Source organism: Platalea leucorodia (genome assembly GCF_965183815.1).
Source record: "Platalea leucorodia genome assembly, contig: HAP1_HAP1_SCAFFOLD_159, whole genome shotgun sequence".
In the NCBI taxonomy this organism is placed as follows: Eukaryota; Metazoa; Chordata; class Aves; order Pelecaniformes; family Threskiornithidae; genus Platalea; species Platalea leucorodia.
In genome coordinates this window covers 192499-205270 of record NW_028121388.1, presented here as the reverse complement: position 1 = coordinate 205270, position 12772 = coordinate 192499, and the positions used below count along the sequence as shown (strand labels likewise).

General features: G+C 48.7%; 1 protein-coding gene across 1 annotated transcript; it reads right to left on the bottom strand.

Annotated features, from left to right (window-relative positions):
- Positions 1 to 1229: 1229 nt before the first annotated feature.
- On the bottom strand, positions 1230 to 2189 carry LOC309603630 (olfactory receptor 10A7-like; the record flags this gene model as incomplete). The annotated part of the gene is made up of 1 exon (XM_082338425.1): positions 1230 to 2189. One exon carries the CDS (start codon positions 2187 to 2189, stop codon positions 1230 to 1232), a length of 960 nt encoding a protein of 319 aa, XP_082194551.1.
- Between the last annotated feature and the right edge of the window lie 10583 nt (positions 2190 to 12772).

The window sequence follows — 12772 nt, the reverse complement described above, 5'->3', positions numbered from 1 at the left end:
GAAGCCACAGCCAGGGGGGTGCCTCACCTGGTTCTTACTGGCACTTCACTCAGCATCCGTTTTGGTGGATATTTCTTTCTGCTCTGTGTCTACTCTTTCCACACACAGGAATGACAGAAAACCAAACATTTCATAAAAGCTTGTCAGAAAGTCTTGTTATAGACAGGAAGTCCATCAAATCTGGAGGGAGCCAGGAACATTGCCGTAAGCACCAAGAACATCCAAGAAGCTCAAGGCCTCTTCTGGAGTGCATCAACTTCTTGCAGCCATGATTTGAGCCTGGAAGTGGGAAGGGATTTGTGTCTGTGGGTGGAGGAGGAATAAGTGCATTGTGGGAGTATGTCAGGGCTGAAGGCCCTTCCGCAAATCAGGGGTGATGGAGACATTCCCATCTTGTGCGCATGCCTCAGCTTAGGAAATGGGGAAAGCCCGCTGCTGGGGGTGGATGTTCTCAGTCATGGCCCATGAGCATGACCTCACTCTCTTTTGCAAGAAAGAAGAAAACAGGAGGCCTCAGGTTGCAATATCTAAGTCAGCCAGTGGGAAACAAGTAAGTAATTACACTGGGGGAGGGGAGCTGGAGGGGGGTCAGATAGGAGAAGGAAAGAAATGGAAAGTAATGATTTCTGTGTTAAAAATTTGGGAAGGTGAGACCCAGCTCATGTACCCTTCTTCTGAAGAAGGATCTACTTGTGTTTTTTTTTTTTTTTTCAGAGGGGCTGGCCCTATCAGACTAGCTTTCGCAGTTCTCCTCTGCTAGACAGCCCAGAGAACAGGAAGGATGGGATTCATCTACTCAGATTTAGACATGTCCAGTGGAAGGGCTTGATTCAACTCCCCCCTTCTCACTGACAATATGAAGATGTCCTGAGGAATCCCAGACACGCAGGAACCCTACCCTCAGCTTGGCTGGCTAACAGAAGAGAAAACAGCATGTTTAGAGAAAGCTTTCTGCCACTCCTGGGCAGGTGTGGCATTTCAACAGCTCCCACTTGCAGGATCACAACTGTGGTTACTTTAAAGCAAGAAGAAAGCCAGGGAAGTTTTTTACACTCTTCAACACCAGACCTGTATTTCCTTAAGACACAAATTCTCTTTTCCCGCTTCTCATTCCCTAAACAGTCCCCAGATTCTGCACTTCTAAAGATATACCTGGTACACAAAATATGCACTTCTGAGTTGTCCACACTTGACACAACTGCAACCTGTTTATTCCTAGTGAGTCACAACTAGTAGGAGCTCTCGATGCAGGCCACAGTCTTTCTGAGGGCATTTCCAAGAGCCCCCTTCACTTGCCTGTTCCGCAGGCTGTAGAGGAGTGGATTGGCCATGGGCGTGAGGATGGTGTAGAAAAAGGATGGCACTGTCTTGAGCTGCCTCAGTGAGGCTGTTCTGGGCATCATATAGGCAACGATGAGGGTACCATAGAAAACAGTGACCATGATGAGGTGAGAGGAGCAGGTGGAGAAGGCCTTCTGCCTCCCCGTGGTGGCTGGGATCCTCAGGATCACAACTATGATGCAGATATAGGATACCAAGGTGAACACAAAGGGGAAGACCACATCCAGAAAGCAGATGATGAAAGTAACCAGTCTAAGCACCGTGGTGTCACTGCAGGCGAGCTCCAGCAACGGGGCAAAATCACAGAAGAAGTGATCAATTGCATTGGGACCACAGAAGTGTAAGTTGGAAAGTAGCCCAGTGACTACGGTAGACATTAGTAATCCTGCTAGCCAAGACCCAGCCGCCAGCTGGAAACAGAGCTTCTGCTTCATGAGGCTGGCATAGAGCAGGGGGTGGCATATGGCCACGTACCGATCATAGGACATGATGGCCAACAGATAACACTCGGTACCTGCACAACAGGCAAAAAAAAAGAATTGTGTCATGCAGCCTTGAGCAGAAACGGTTCTGTCCCTGGTTAGGAAGCTGGCCAGCAGCCTGGGCACGATAGTGGAGGTACAGCAGATTGCCACACTGGAGAAATTCCCCAGGAAGATGTACATGGGAGTGTGAAGATGCCGATCTGCCACCACCAGCACAACAATGAGGATGTTAACAAACACAGTCACCATGTAGATCATGAGAGAGAGGAGAAAGAGAGGCATCTGAAGCTTGTGGACATTACTCAGTCCCAGCAGGAGGAACTCCACTGGTGATGTCTGGTTGTCCCATTCCTCTTTCTCCATGAAGTGCTGTAGGACCTTCTTTTCCCCACTTGGCAGGACGGGAACCTGAGGAAGGGCATGCGCTTCTGTGTTTGTTGTAAAAAGGAATTGGGAAGAAGTCATTGCCAGAGACCACATGGAGGTTTTCCCTCATCTGACTGAATTCCCACTTGGTTTAGGGGCTCCATTCCTAGTGAAAGGGCAGGAACAGGTTCTTCAAGAGGCCCAAACTGCTCTTCTTAGAAGAATCTCCTCTGATTAGAGAGATGAGTTACTGCATTGAGGCACCTCTTTCTGTGGAATAAAAGAGAATGTTCATTTGCTCACATTAGATGATGACACATGAAGTTCTTCCCAGTAGTACCCAGCATAGGCATTAGCCAAGTCCTGCTTTCAAGCAACAGAAAGATGGGCCAGACAAAAAAGCCCCATCATGTGAAAAAGCCTTTGAGGGAACACATTGTGCCATAGACTGTTTCTTCACTCTGGGGAAGAATGGACCCTGAACAGGATTAGTGGTCTCAACTCCCTGAAACAGTTGCTTTCTGATGAGACAATTCTGTCCCTGGACAGTCCATCTCTTTCCACTGACCAAGAGTGGCCAGGAGTTACCAGCTTGGTAGTTGAAGGCACTGCAAAGGGTCTGTTAGACAGGAGATGTACAAGCAGATGGGAACTTGGGAGAGAAGGGCAGGGAAAACTGAATTCCAGAGACGAGGTACCTGAGCTGTCTAAGCCAAATGAGGAAAAGTGATGCTGCATGAGGAGGAGGGGAAAAGGACAGGGGTGACGTGGTGCTTGAGGACATGGTTTAGTGGTGGACTTGGCAGTGCTAGGTTAACGGTTGGACTCGATGATCTTAAGGGTCTTTTCCAACCTTAATGATTCTATGATTCTATGATCATTTTCTGAACATCTTTATCTCCTCACCTTCAATTTCTGAATGCATTTGGGCTGCCTCCCTGCAGCAGCACAGCACCTGGACCTCAGTATTCCCATCTGAGTTCTCAGGGCTCCCTGCTCAGCATTGCAATGAAGACACAGGAGTGTCCTGAGGGTGAGTGGGGCTGGGGCAGCGCAGGATCATCATCAAGCACAGGTTTCCAGTACATGCCTGATACATGCCTGATTGCCTGCCCAGGGAACACCCGTGGCTGAAAGAGAGAGCACTTTGCCCACGCCTCCTCCTTGGGCTTTCATAATGCTCAGGTCAGACAAAACACTGTGCCTGATGATTCCCTGTGTCAAAACTTTATACCATTTACAGAGAGCTGGAGATGACCAAGGCAGGCACCTAGGCAGCCCAGAGAGTTCCTGGGATGGAGAAGCCCTTTTACTCAGTGATTCACCCAGCATACACTGGCATGCCTTGTTCCTGAAGGTGCTTCTATGGGGAGGGTGCCTCAGATTCACTGCTCCCAGTAAGTCACATCCCATGTGGATGGCTGAGAGACAGCTGTGAGAGAGGTGAGGGATTGAGATCGATCCCTAAAATAGAAGCAAGAAGGAGAAAGAGACAGAGAGAGATTAAGAGAGCTGAGGAAATAAGGGACATGTATTGGCACACTGGCCCCATATACTCTGCCCCAACCTCTTCATGTCCACTGAGGTGCGTGAGTGCCCATTAGCTTATGCCCCACAGCTCTGACTGTACTGACAACCACACTGCCTGTATCTCTGCCTCAGCAAATCCAGCACCTACCTGTAATCCCCAGCAGGATGTGATAACCTTTCCTTTGAGGGTAATGGAGGATGAAAGGCAAGATCTGGGTGCCTTGCTCTGCCTCTTCCCCATTCCATCCTCCCCTTTCCAATTCTGCCTGCAGACTCTGACCCGTGACTCAGTCATTGCTCTGCTCTTGCACACTATCAGCATCTCCTTCTGTGAGTCTTCAGGAGCTCCTGAATGTCACCAGCTCTGCAGTGCCTCCCGGGTTTATAGAAGAGTCTCCTGAAGGTTCCTGCTGCAGCTCAAGGCTCTCTTTGTGTCGCCGAAAGTGAGCGCTGTGCAGCTGAAGCCCTGTGGGGATGAAAGCCCTGAGCTGCCCTCCCCTGGATCTCTGTGCTCTTAGGAAGAGTGGAAATGAGCCAGGGGAATGAGCCGTGATCTCTTCAGACTCATGGAGCAGAACTACAATGAGATATGTGCCACAGCTTCTCCTTCCAGGCTCCCTGAATGGTCCGTGGGGAGAAAGGAGGCACTTCCTCCAAGCTGAGGAGGCTGGTAATGTGGGCCAGGATGGATCACCCTCAGGGGTGCCAGGCTCTGCCTGTTGAGGAGAGAGGAAACCCAAACCTTTCCTAGCCGCAAAGGTGCCTATCTTGCTGGGGGCTCAAGTGAGCTCAGCTACTGATCTAGACTGCCAGTTAGGACTCCACCCTCCTGAAGGAATGCTGCACGGGGTTCTCCTTTGCTCTGGCTTTAGGTCAAGGGGAGCAAGAGGGCATGACACTTCCCACCTCTGTTGATTTGCACCTCATGACAAGTAGGCTCCCTTGTCTCTCCACTGAAAGCAAAGGGAGAGAGGGACCCTGGGATGCCATTTGTGGTAAGCAACTGCTCAGAGCATGGTCTCCAGTGAAGTCAGACTTGGTGGTCAGGGCTGTGTCCCGTGGGGTCTTGAAAACCTCAAAGGATGGACATTCCGTAGCCTGCCTGGGCAACTTGGTCCAATGTCTGTCTGTCCTCAGGGTCAGTGTTCTCCCTATTCCAGGTCAGAATCTCCCCTGTTTCAGGTTATGACCATGTCTTCTGTCTTTCTGCCATGCACCTCTGTAAACAGCCCAGCTGTGTCTTTTCAGTAATCTCCTGGTAGGTGCTGGAAGGCTGCTAGTACCTTCTCTTTAAGCTGTCTCTTCATCAAGCTAAACAAGAGCCACTTTCCTCAGCTTGTCCTCACAACTCAGGTGCTCTAGTGGTCTCTGCTGAGTTCATGAAAGCTTAGAAGTGTCTTTCTTGTACGGGGTGGTGGGGTTCCAGATGCAGAGGTTTCTACCCAGCCAGTCAGTCTCCTCTGTCATCATTATAAAGGGTTAGTCTGTCCCATGTTTCCTTCTGTCAGGACAGATTGGGACACTTCTTTTTGGCCTGTTCCTCAAACACCAGAGGAATTGGCATTGCTGTCTAGCTCCCTTGAAATGGCAGTCTGCCCGTTGAACAAATTGACTGCCTCCCTCTGGTTTTGTGTCATCCAAAAACTTGATGAGGTCAACCCCGTACACTTCTCAGGTCATTGGTAAAGCTACTAAACAGGAGAGGTCTCAGAGCAGACTCCCAAAGAGTTCTGTTTGTAGCTGGACTTTGGGTAGAGTGTGGACCATTCCCCATTACCCTTTGGGACCACTAATCCAGCCAGGTTTTCATCCAGTCTTGTACACCATGCAGGCCATAAAGTCCCAAGTTGGATACAAGGACTTCTGAGGAGCAGAATGGTCAGAGAGACTCTTTCTCCAGGCCTTGAGACTGAGGTGACACTAGCTACTCAGGGGGTCAAAAGTGCTTTGTCTTCTTCCAAGTCTTCAGCAAAACAAACATCAGGAGATCCTTCTGTTTTATCTCCCTTCAGGCTTACTTCTCTGCTTAGCTACATGGACTCAGTTCAAGTCCTCTTGAAGTCTGGAGGATGTCAGAGGCCTGAGGCAATTAATTAACCTAAATGACCCTGATCAGCCTCAGCTGAGGCCTCCATCCACAGTCATGGGCCTAGGAGCTCCAGGCCTTAAGTCCCTACCCTACCCTATGCTGTAGGAGTACTGGTCTCCAGATCGGCCTCTGACTCTCCCATGCCCATGCCCATGCCAGTGTCCATGCCCATGCTCTTGTCTGGCCACAGAGCCCTTTGATCTGGACCCCAACTGCAGCCTGACTTCCTGGCTTGATCTTGGCACTGCCTTATCGCTGTGGGCCTGCTTGGTGATCACTGGACCTGAACCTCACCCTAAGCCAGACTTCCTGGCTTGACTGCAGGCCACCATCTCCTGCTTGCCTTGCTCAGATACTGCAGGGCTGGGGCCTGGCTGGAGAGGCACCTGTGCTGCCAGCCATGGTGTCTCCCTTGGCTCCCTGCTCACCTGCCTGTAGGGAGCAGCTCTGCTCTTGCTGCTCCTTGACAGAGGGGCTCTCTTCTGTCCAAGTATAGACATCTTTATTACAGTACCTGCTCCTGACCTCATCATCTAGCCTCACTTCTGAGTCAGGAGGAAGAAACACTCCAAAACAGCTGCAAAGGTGTTCAGGAAGTATAACTCATCCCATTTAATGTGGACAGCTGAAATCACTCTAGAATCACCTGTTTTCCTCCATGGACCATCTTTCTTCCTCCAGATGAACACATGGTCCTCTTGGCCAATGGAAGAAGAGATTAGAAAGGGGATGACTTGTCAGAGGTGCTCTGCACAGATGAATCCGAAAGCAATAGTCTAAATTAAGGTCAAAATCTTAGGACGGAACTTAAACTATTTTAATACCTAAACGGACATCTAATCTCTAAATTAGGCATCTGATCTCAGGCCCTTTTCTGTGGTCAGTGGAGAGAGATCTGTTAAGTGGTGAGCATAGAGTCACCCACCCTAGGACATGGTGAATCCCAAAAGGAAAACTTTTCCCATGGGTAGCAGAAGGAACCAAGAGGAGTGGCTCAGAGAAGGTGATTTGGGAGGGGTTCATCTCAGTTCAGAATGTCCCACAGAAGCCATTTGCAATGAGTCAGTCTCATAAATCAAAAGAAAAATGTACTTTCAAGGTAAAATTTCTCTGAGCGGACAGAAACTGGTTTTGTCTTCATTTCACTGGCAACCCACAGAACATGTACTAGCCTCCTGGCTGGACAAAAGAAAGAACTGGTTTGAAGTGGATCAGCACAGTCCTTTGTTCATTTAATAAAGTCCTCCAAGTGGACTCCTGAAGACCACTAAAGGAGGAGATGATATCACCCTCGAGAGTGCTGATTCCTCCCCACTATCAAAGAAGGCCAGCCAATGAACTCACCAGAGACAAAGAGGGAGAAGACAAACATCCTCAATGTCTTCCTTGTAGTGAGGGGCCCAAAACTGAACACAGCATTTGAGGTGTGGCCTCACCAGTGCCAAGTACAGGGGTACAATCCCTCAGTCCTGCTGGCCACACTATTTCTGATGCAAGCCAGGATGCTAGCGGCCTGCTTGGCCACCTGGGCACACTCCTGGCTCATCTTCAGCTGGCTGTTGACCAACACCCCCAGGTCCTTTCAGCCAGGCAGCTCTCCAGCCACTCCTCCCCAAGCCTGTAGCATTGCATGGGGTTGTTGTGACTGAAGTGCAGGACCCGGCCCTGAGCCTTGTTGACCCTCATACAGTTGGCCTTGGCCCATCGGTCCAGCCTGTCCAGATCCCTCTGTAGGGCCTTCCTACCCTCCAGCAGATGAACACTCCTGCCCAACTTGGTGTTGCCTGCCAACTTACTGAGGGTGCACTCAATCCCCTCATCCAGGTCGTTGATAAAGATATTGAACAGAACTTGTCCCAGTACTGAGCCCTGGGGAACACCACTTGTGACCGGCCGCCAACTGGATTGAACTCCATTCACCACAACTCTTTGGGCCTGGTCATCCAGCCAGATTTTACCCAGCAAAGAGTATGCCTGTCCAAGCCATGAGTAGCCAGTTTCTCCAGGAGAATGCTGTTGGAAACCATGTCAAAGGCTTTACAAAAGTCCAAGTAGACAACATCCACAGCCTTCCCCTCATCCACTAAGCGGGTCACCTTGTCATAGAAGGAGATCAGGTCAGTCAAGCAGGACCTGCCTTTCATAAACCCACGCTGGCGGGGCCTGATCCCCTGGTTGCCCTGTACGTACTGTGGGATGGCACTCAAGATAATCTGCTCCATAACCTTCCCTGGCATCAAGGTCAGACTGACAGGCCTGTAGTTCTCCAGATCCTCCTTCTGGCCCTTCTTGTGGATGGGCATCTGTACTGGTTTTGGCTGGGATAGAGGTAATTTTCTTCATCGTAGTGTCCTGGTTTCATCTGGGATAGAGCTAATTTTCTTCTTAGTAGCTGGTATAGTGCTGTGTTTTGGATTTAGGACGAGAATAATGTTGATAACACAGTGATGTTTTACTTATTGCTGAGTAGTGGTTATACTAGTCAAGGACTTTTCATCTTCCCATGCTCTGCCAGGTGCACAAGAAGCTGGGAGGGAGCACAGCCAGGACAGCTGACCCAGACTGGCCAAAGGGCTATTGCATACCATATGATGTCATGCTCGGTATACAAGCTGGGGGAAGAAGAAGGAAGGGGGGAACATTGGGCGTGATGGCGTTTGTCTTCCCAAGTAACCGTTACGCGTGATGGAGCCCTGCTTTCCTGAGGATGGCTGAACACCTGCCTGCCGATGGGAAGTAGTGAATGAATTCCTTGCTTTGCTTTGCTTGTGCGCGCGGCTTTTGCTTTACCTATTAAACTGTCTTTATCTCAACCCATGAGTTTTCTCACTTTTACTCTTCCGATTCTCTCCCCCATCCCACCGGGGGGGAGTGAGCGAGCGGCAGTGTGGTGCTTAGTTGCTGGATGGGGTTAAGCCACGACAAGTAGCTAGTATGGGGCTCTGTTTTGGATTTGTGCTGGAAAGAGTGTTGATAACAACGGGATGTTTTTGATACTGCTGAGCAGTGCTTATACAGAGTCAAGGCCTTTTCTGCTTCTCACCCCACCAGTGAGTACGCTGGGGGTGCACAAGAAGTTGGGAGGGGCCACAGCTGGCACAGCTGACCCCAGCTGACCAAAGGGATATTCCATACCTTGTGACGTCATGCTCAGCAATAAACCAGGGGGGAGGTTGGCAGTGGGGGGCCGCTTCTCAGGGACTAACTGGGCATCTGTTGGTGAGCAATTGTTTTCATTTGCATCACTTGTTTTTCTTGGGTTTTAATTTTCTCTTTTATTTTTTTCCTCTTTTCCATAGAATTCTTGTAAAAATTTCTTTTTAATTATTACACTGTTTTTATCTCAACCCACAAGTTTCTTTCTCACTTTTTCCCTTCCAATTTTACCCCCGTCCCACTGGGGGAGTGTGAGCAAGTGGCCGTGTGGTGCTTAGTTGCTGGCCAGGGTTAAAGCATGACACCTACCAACGGTTTGAGTGGAGAAACATTGCTCAGAGGATCGTCTCAATTTGTGTTGGCATATTTTATATCGCTTCTTCTGCCTCTGACTTTTTTTCTTCCTCAGCCTCTGCTTTGAAGAGCTCTCCAAGGGAAAGATTAACTGAATCATGGAATTATGCAGGTTGGAAGAGTCTCCTTTGCAAGGCTTACTGGCAGCGGTGTCTTCTACTGGATCAGGTGAGACTCCCCTTACAACTGTTCTACTGAATTCAGACAATCCAGCTGGCCTGTTGACCTGTGTGTCCTCTCTGGCATGTGCAAGCATCATAAGTAATTACTTGACTCAATTTTATTCTGTTTTGCAGCAGGAGCTGCTACAGGGATCTCGGAAACAGTTAGATTCTCCACCCAGGATGTTAATCCCCACATTTATGCACAGGAATTGGTCTAGGCACAGCAGGATCTGCATTCTCTACGACTGTCTGGAAATCCCACCTGGAGAAGTCCCACACCAGTCAGTCCAACAGTTAATTTTGAAGGAGACTCATTTTGGCTCATTTTGGAGGAGGTTAATTTTGAAGGTGGTTGACTGAACTCAGCCACTTGGTTTCAAGTTGAAGCACTGTCTCAGACCACTCTCTCCTCTCATCGATGTCGATGATGAGATGGGAGAGTCCCTGGACCACACAGGGGATTAATGACTGAAGTGCTCTGGTTGCACACCGGCACAGGCCTGATACCCAGCTGCACCACCATTCGAAATGTAATGTAATTCGCACAGCTTTTGCCAGAAATACCAGTTCTTAGCTGGCAGTCCAGAATACCCATGCAAACCAGCAAGGCTGGAGAGGCATTTACTGTGTCTGAAGCTAAGTGGGCTGCATCCATATTTGTTTCATGTCATTGGGTAAAAACACAGAGAAAAGCAGAATCCCTACAGAGTGCAGTTGCGGTCTCCCATTTCAAGAAGGAGGAGGAAACCTAAGAAAAGGGAAGGGAATGCTGACAAAGGTAACAAGAGGAATTTCACCAAGCACGATATTAGTTACCCTTGCCACACCTTCAACTGACTGGGTACCAAAATGGATCCTCACAACCACACCGGAGCAAGAATATTTTTCCTGAAGGCCTTTTCAGTCCTTTGCGAGTTGAAAACCCTCCTTTTCACACTGCTGCTGGTGATTTCTCTGCTCACTGTCATGGGGAATGCAGTCACCATTGCCATCCTTTGGCTCCACCACTAGTGCCACACCCCCAGGCATCCCTTCCGCAGCACCTTGTCCTTCTTGGATATTTGGTTCACTCTGGTCATTCCCCCTAACATGTTTGTCAGTCTCATGCTGGAGATTAAGATATCTCTGCAGCTGCTTACAAGTCCCTTCTTCTCCATCAGCACAGCTGAGTTTAACCTATGTGTTGTGATGTGTTTCGATTGCTGCAGGGCCATTTGCAGCCCCTCACACGACTCTGTCCTTACCAACTCCTGGCTGTGCTCCATGCTCATCTTTAGCTGCTGGGGAATGGCATCTCTCTCCACGCTCAGCCCCACCATCCTGTATGCCATTAGACCCTCTGTGCCCACTGCAGAGACTGCTTCTTCTGCAGCATCATCCCTTTGCTGAGAGCAGCCCGCATGGGCACCAGCTACTATGAAACATGAGCGTTGCTCTCTTCTCTACTGTGTTGCTGAGCTCCTTCACACTGACCTCTGTGGTTTACACCTACATTATATGCACCGTCCTGAGGATAACCTCTGTGCAAAGCCATAACAAGGCCTTCTTCACCTGGCTATCCTTCACCTGCATACCCTATCTTTCTTCACTCACTATGGCATATGCTGGCTGCGTGCTTGACGATGCGGGGCCTGAAGAGAAGCTGCTTTTTTGTAAGCTGCCTGCAAATTTGCAGGTTCCCCTAAGAAAGTGCATTCAGGAGAAGAACAATTTTAGAGAACTGAGGTGTCACCCAGGAGAGTATGAAGACACAAGCCTTTGAGTGTTTAAACTGACCCAGAAAATGGACACTGTGACTGTCCCCTCTCATTCACTGATTCACTACGCTCATACTGCTGTAGGTGACTGAGCTTGAGCTTTTGCTCAAATACAGCCAGGGATTTAATCTCAGAAAATGAGTGCAGAGCTTCCCCGATGCCAGACTAGAGGCAAAGAACAAGCCAGGCATTTGGGATCTAAGACTAACCTGAACCCCAAGCTAAAATGTCAGTGCAAACATGGAGCACTGCCCTTTACTGATCTTCCCATTTTACTCCTTGTGCAAGTGCTACCCATTCTGGCCTGGGACAGAGCCTAAGGGGACAACACAGCCTGTGGAGAAGATCTGTTTCACTGCTTCAAACCCACCCTCTCCTCCTCTCCCTCTCCTTCCCTTGCACTTGGAATCATCCTACTTTGGCAGTCATCTGCTCTGCTCCTTTCCATGTCTAAAAACAAATATGAAGATGAAGGGAAAAACATCAGTCTTTATTGCATATAGTTTTCTTGTGCTTCCTTCTCTTAGATGTCTGTTTTGACATTAAAAAAAACAAACAACCTTAATAAATGAGTGATTTGAGACTTGAATAGTGAGTTTCATCTACTTGGCTGCAGGTGCCTGTGAGAACTGGTTTTCCCCAGGCTCCCTCTAGAGTCAATGGAAACAAGAGAAAACGCTAGAGGCTGGTTCCTCCCAGCCTATAACTGGCATGCAAAAGAAAGGTTACAAATCCCTTCCAGATGCTCTTCTCTTGCTCTGCATTTAGGTCAGGACATTTGATAGCAATAGCAATGAGCAACTCTTTGGAAACAAGCGTGTTTCAGTGCAGACGGATGTCAGATGAGACTGTGTGACAGACTGTGTGGAGTCATCATACCTTTCAGTCACTATTTAGAGTACGAAAGAAGACAAGTTATACTTGATCCCTATTCCACCCCCTCCCCCTCTCCTGAAGAAACAGAGAGCAAGAAGGTGTGGAAGGAAGCAGGGGATTACAAAAGAGATACTAGATATTACTTATTTTGAAAACAAGAGATTCTCAAGGATTCCTAGTGCAAAAAGGCAAGTACTACTGAAAAGTACAAAGAATTGCTTTCAACATATGTATTTCATTTCATTTCATTTGATGGTTTAGCATTTGTGCAATAGAAGAGATGAGTTTGGCACATAGGCGTGACAGATGTTTGCAATAGGTCTGAGTGAATGTGGAATTTGCCAGGAATGGGGTGAAATAGCTCGCAGCCTCTTTAAAATCTTCTGCTCTGGAGAAAGAATCCTTTGGGAGTGTTTGAGAAAGGTAGGAAGATGACAACAAATTCTCTGAGGACTCAAACTGAAACGTAAACCAGAAAAATCAGGGGGTGAGAAAGGCTTGAAGGACTCTCTCTCTCTCTCTGTGCTCTATAGGAGGAAGACTGCAAGCAAGGAAAGAAGCAGAGAAGGAAGGATTCCTTTCATCCAGACGGTGAAATAATCACACTTGGGTTTTGCCATCTTCCTGTCTCGGCAGGATGAACTGAAATTCAGC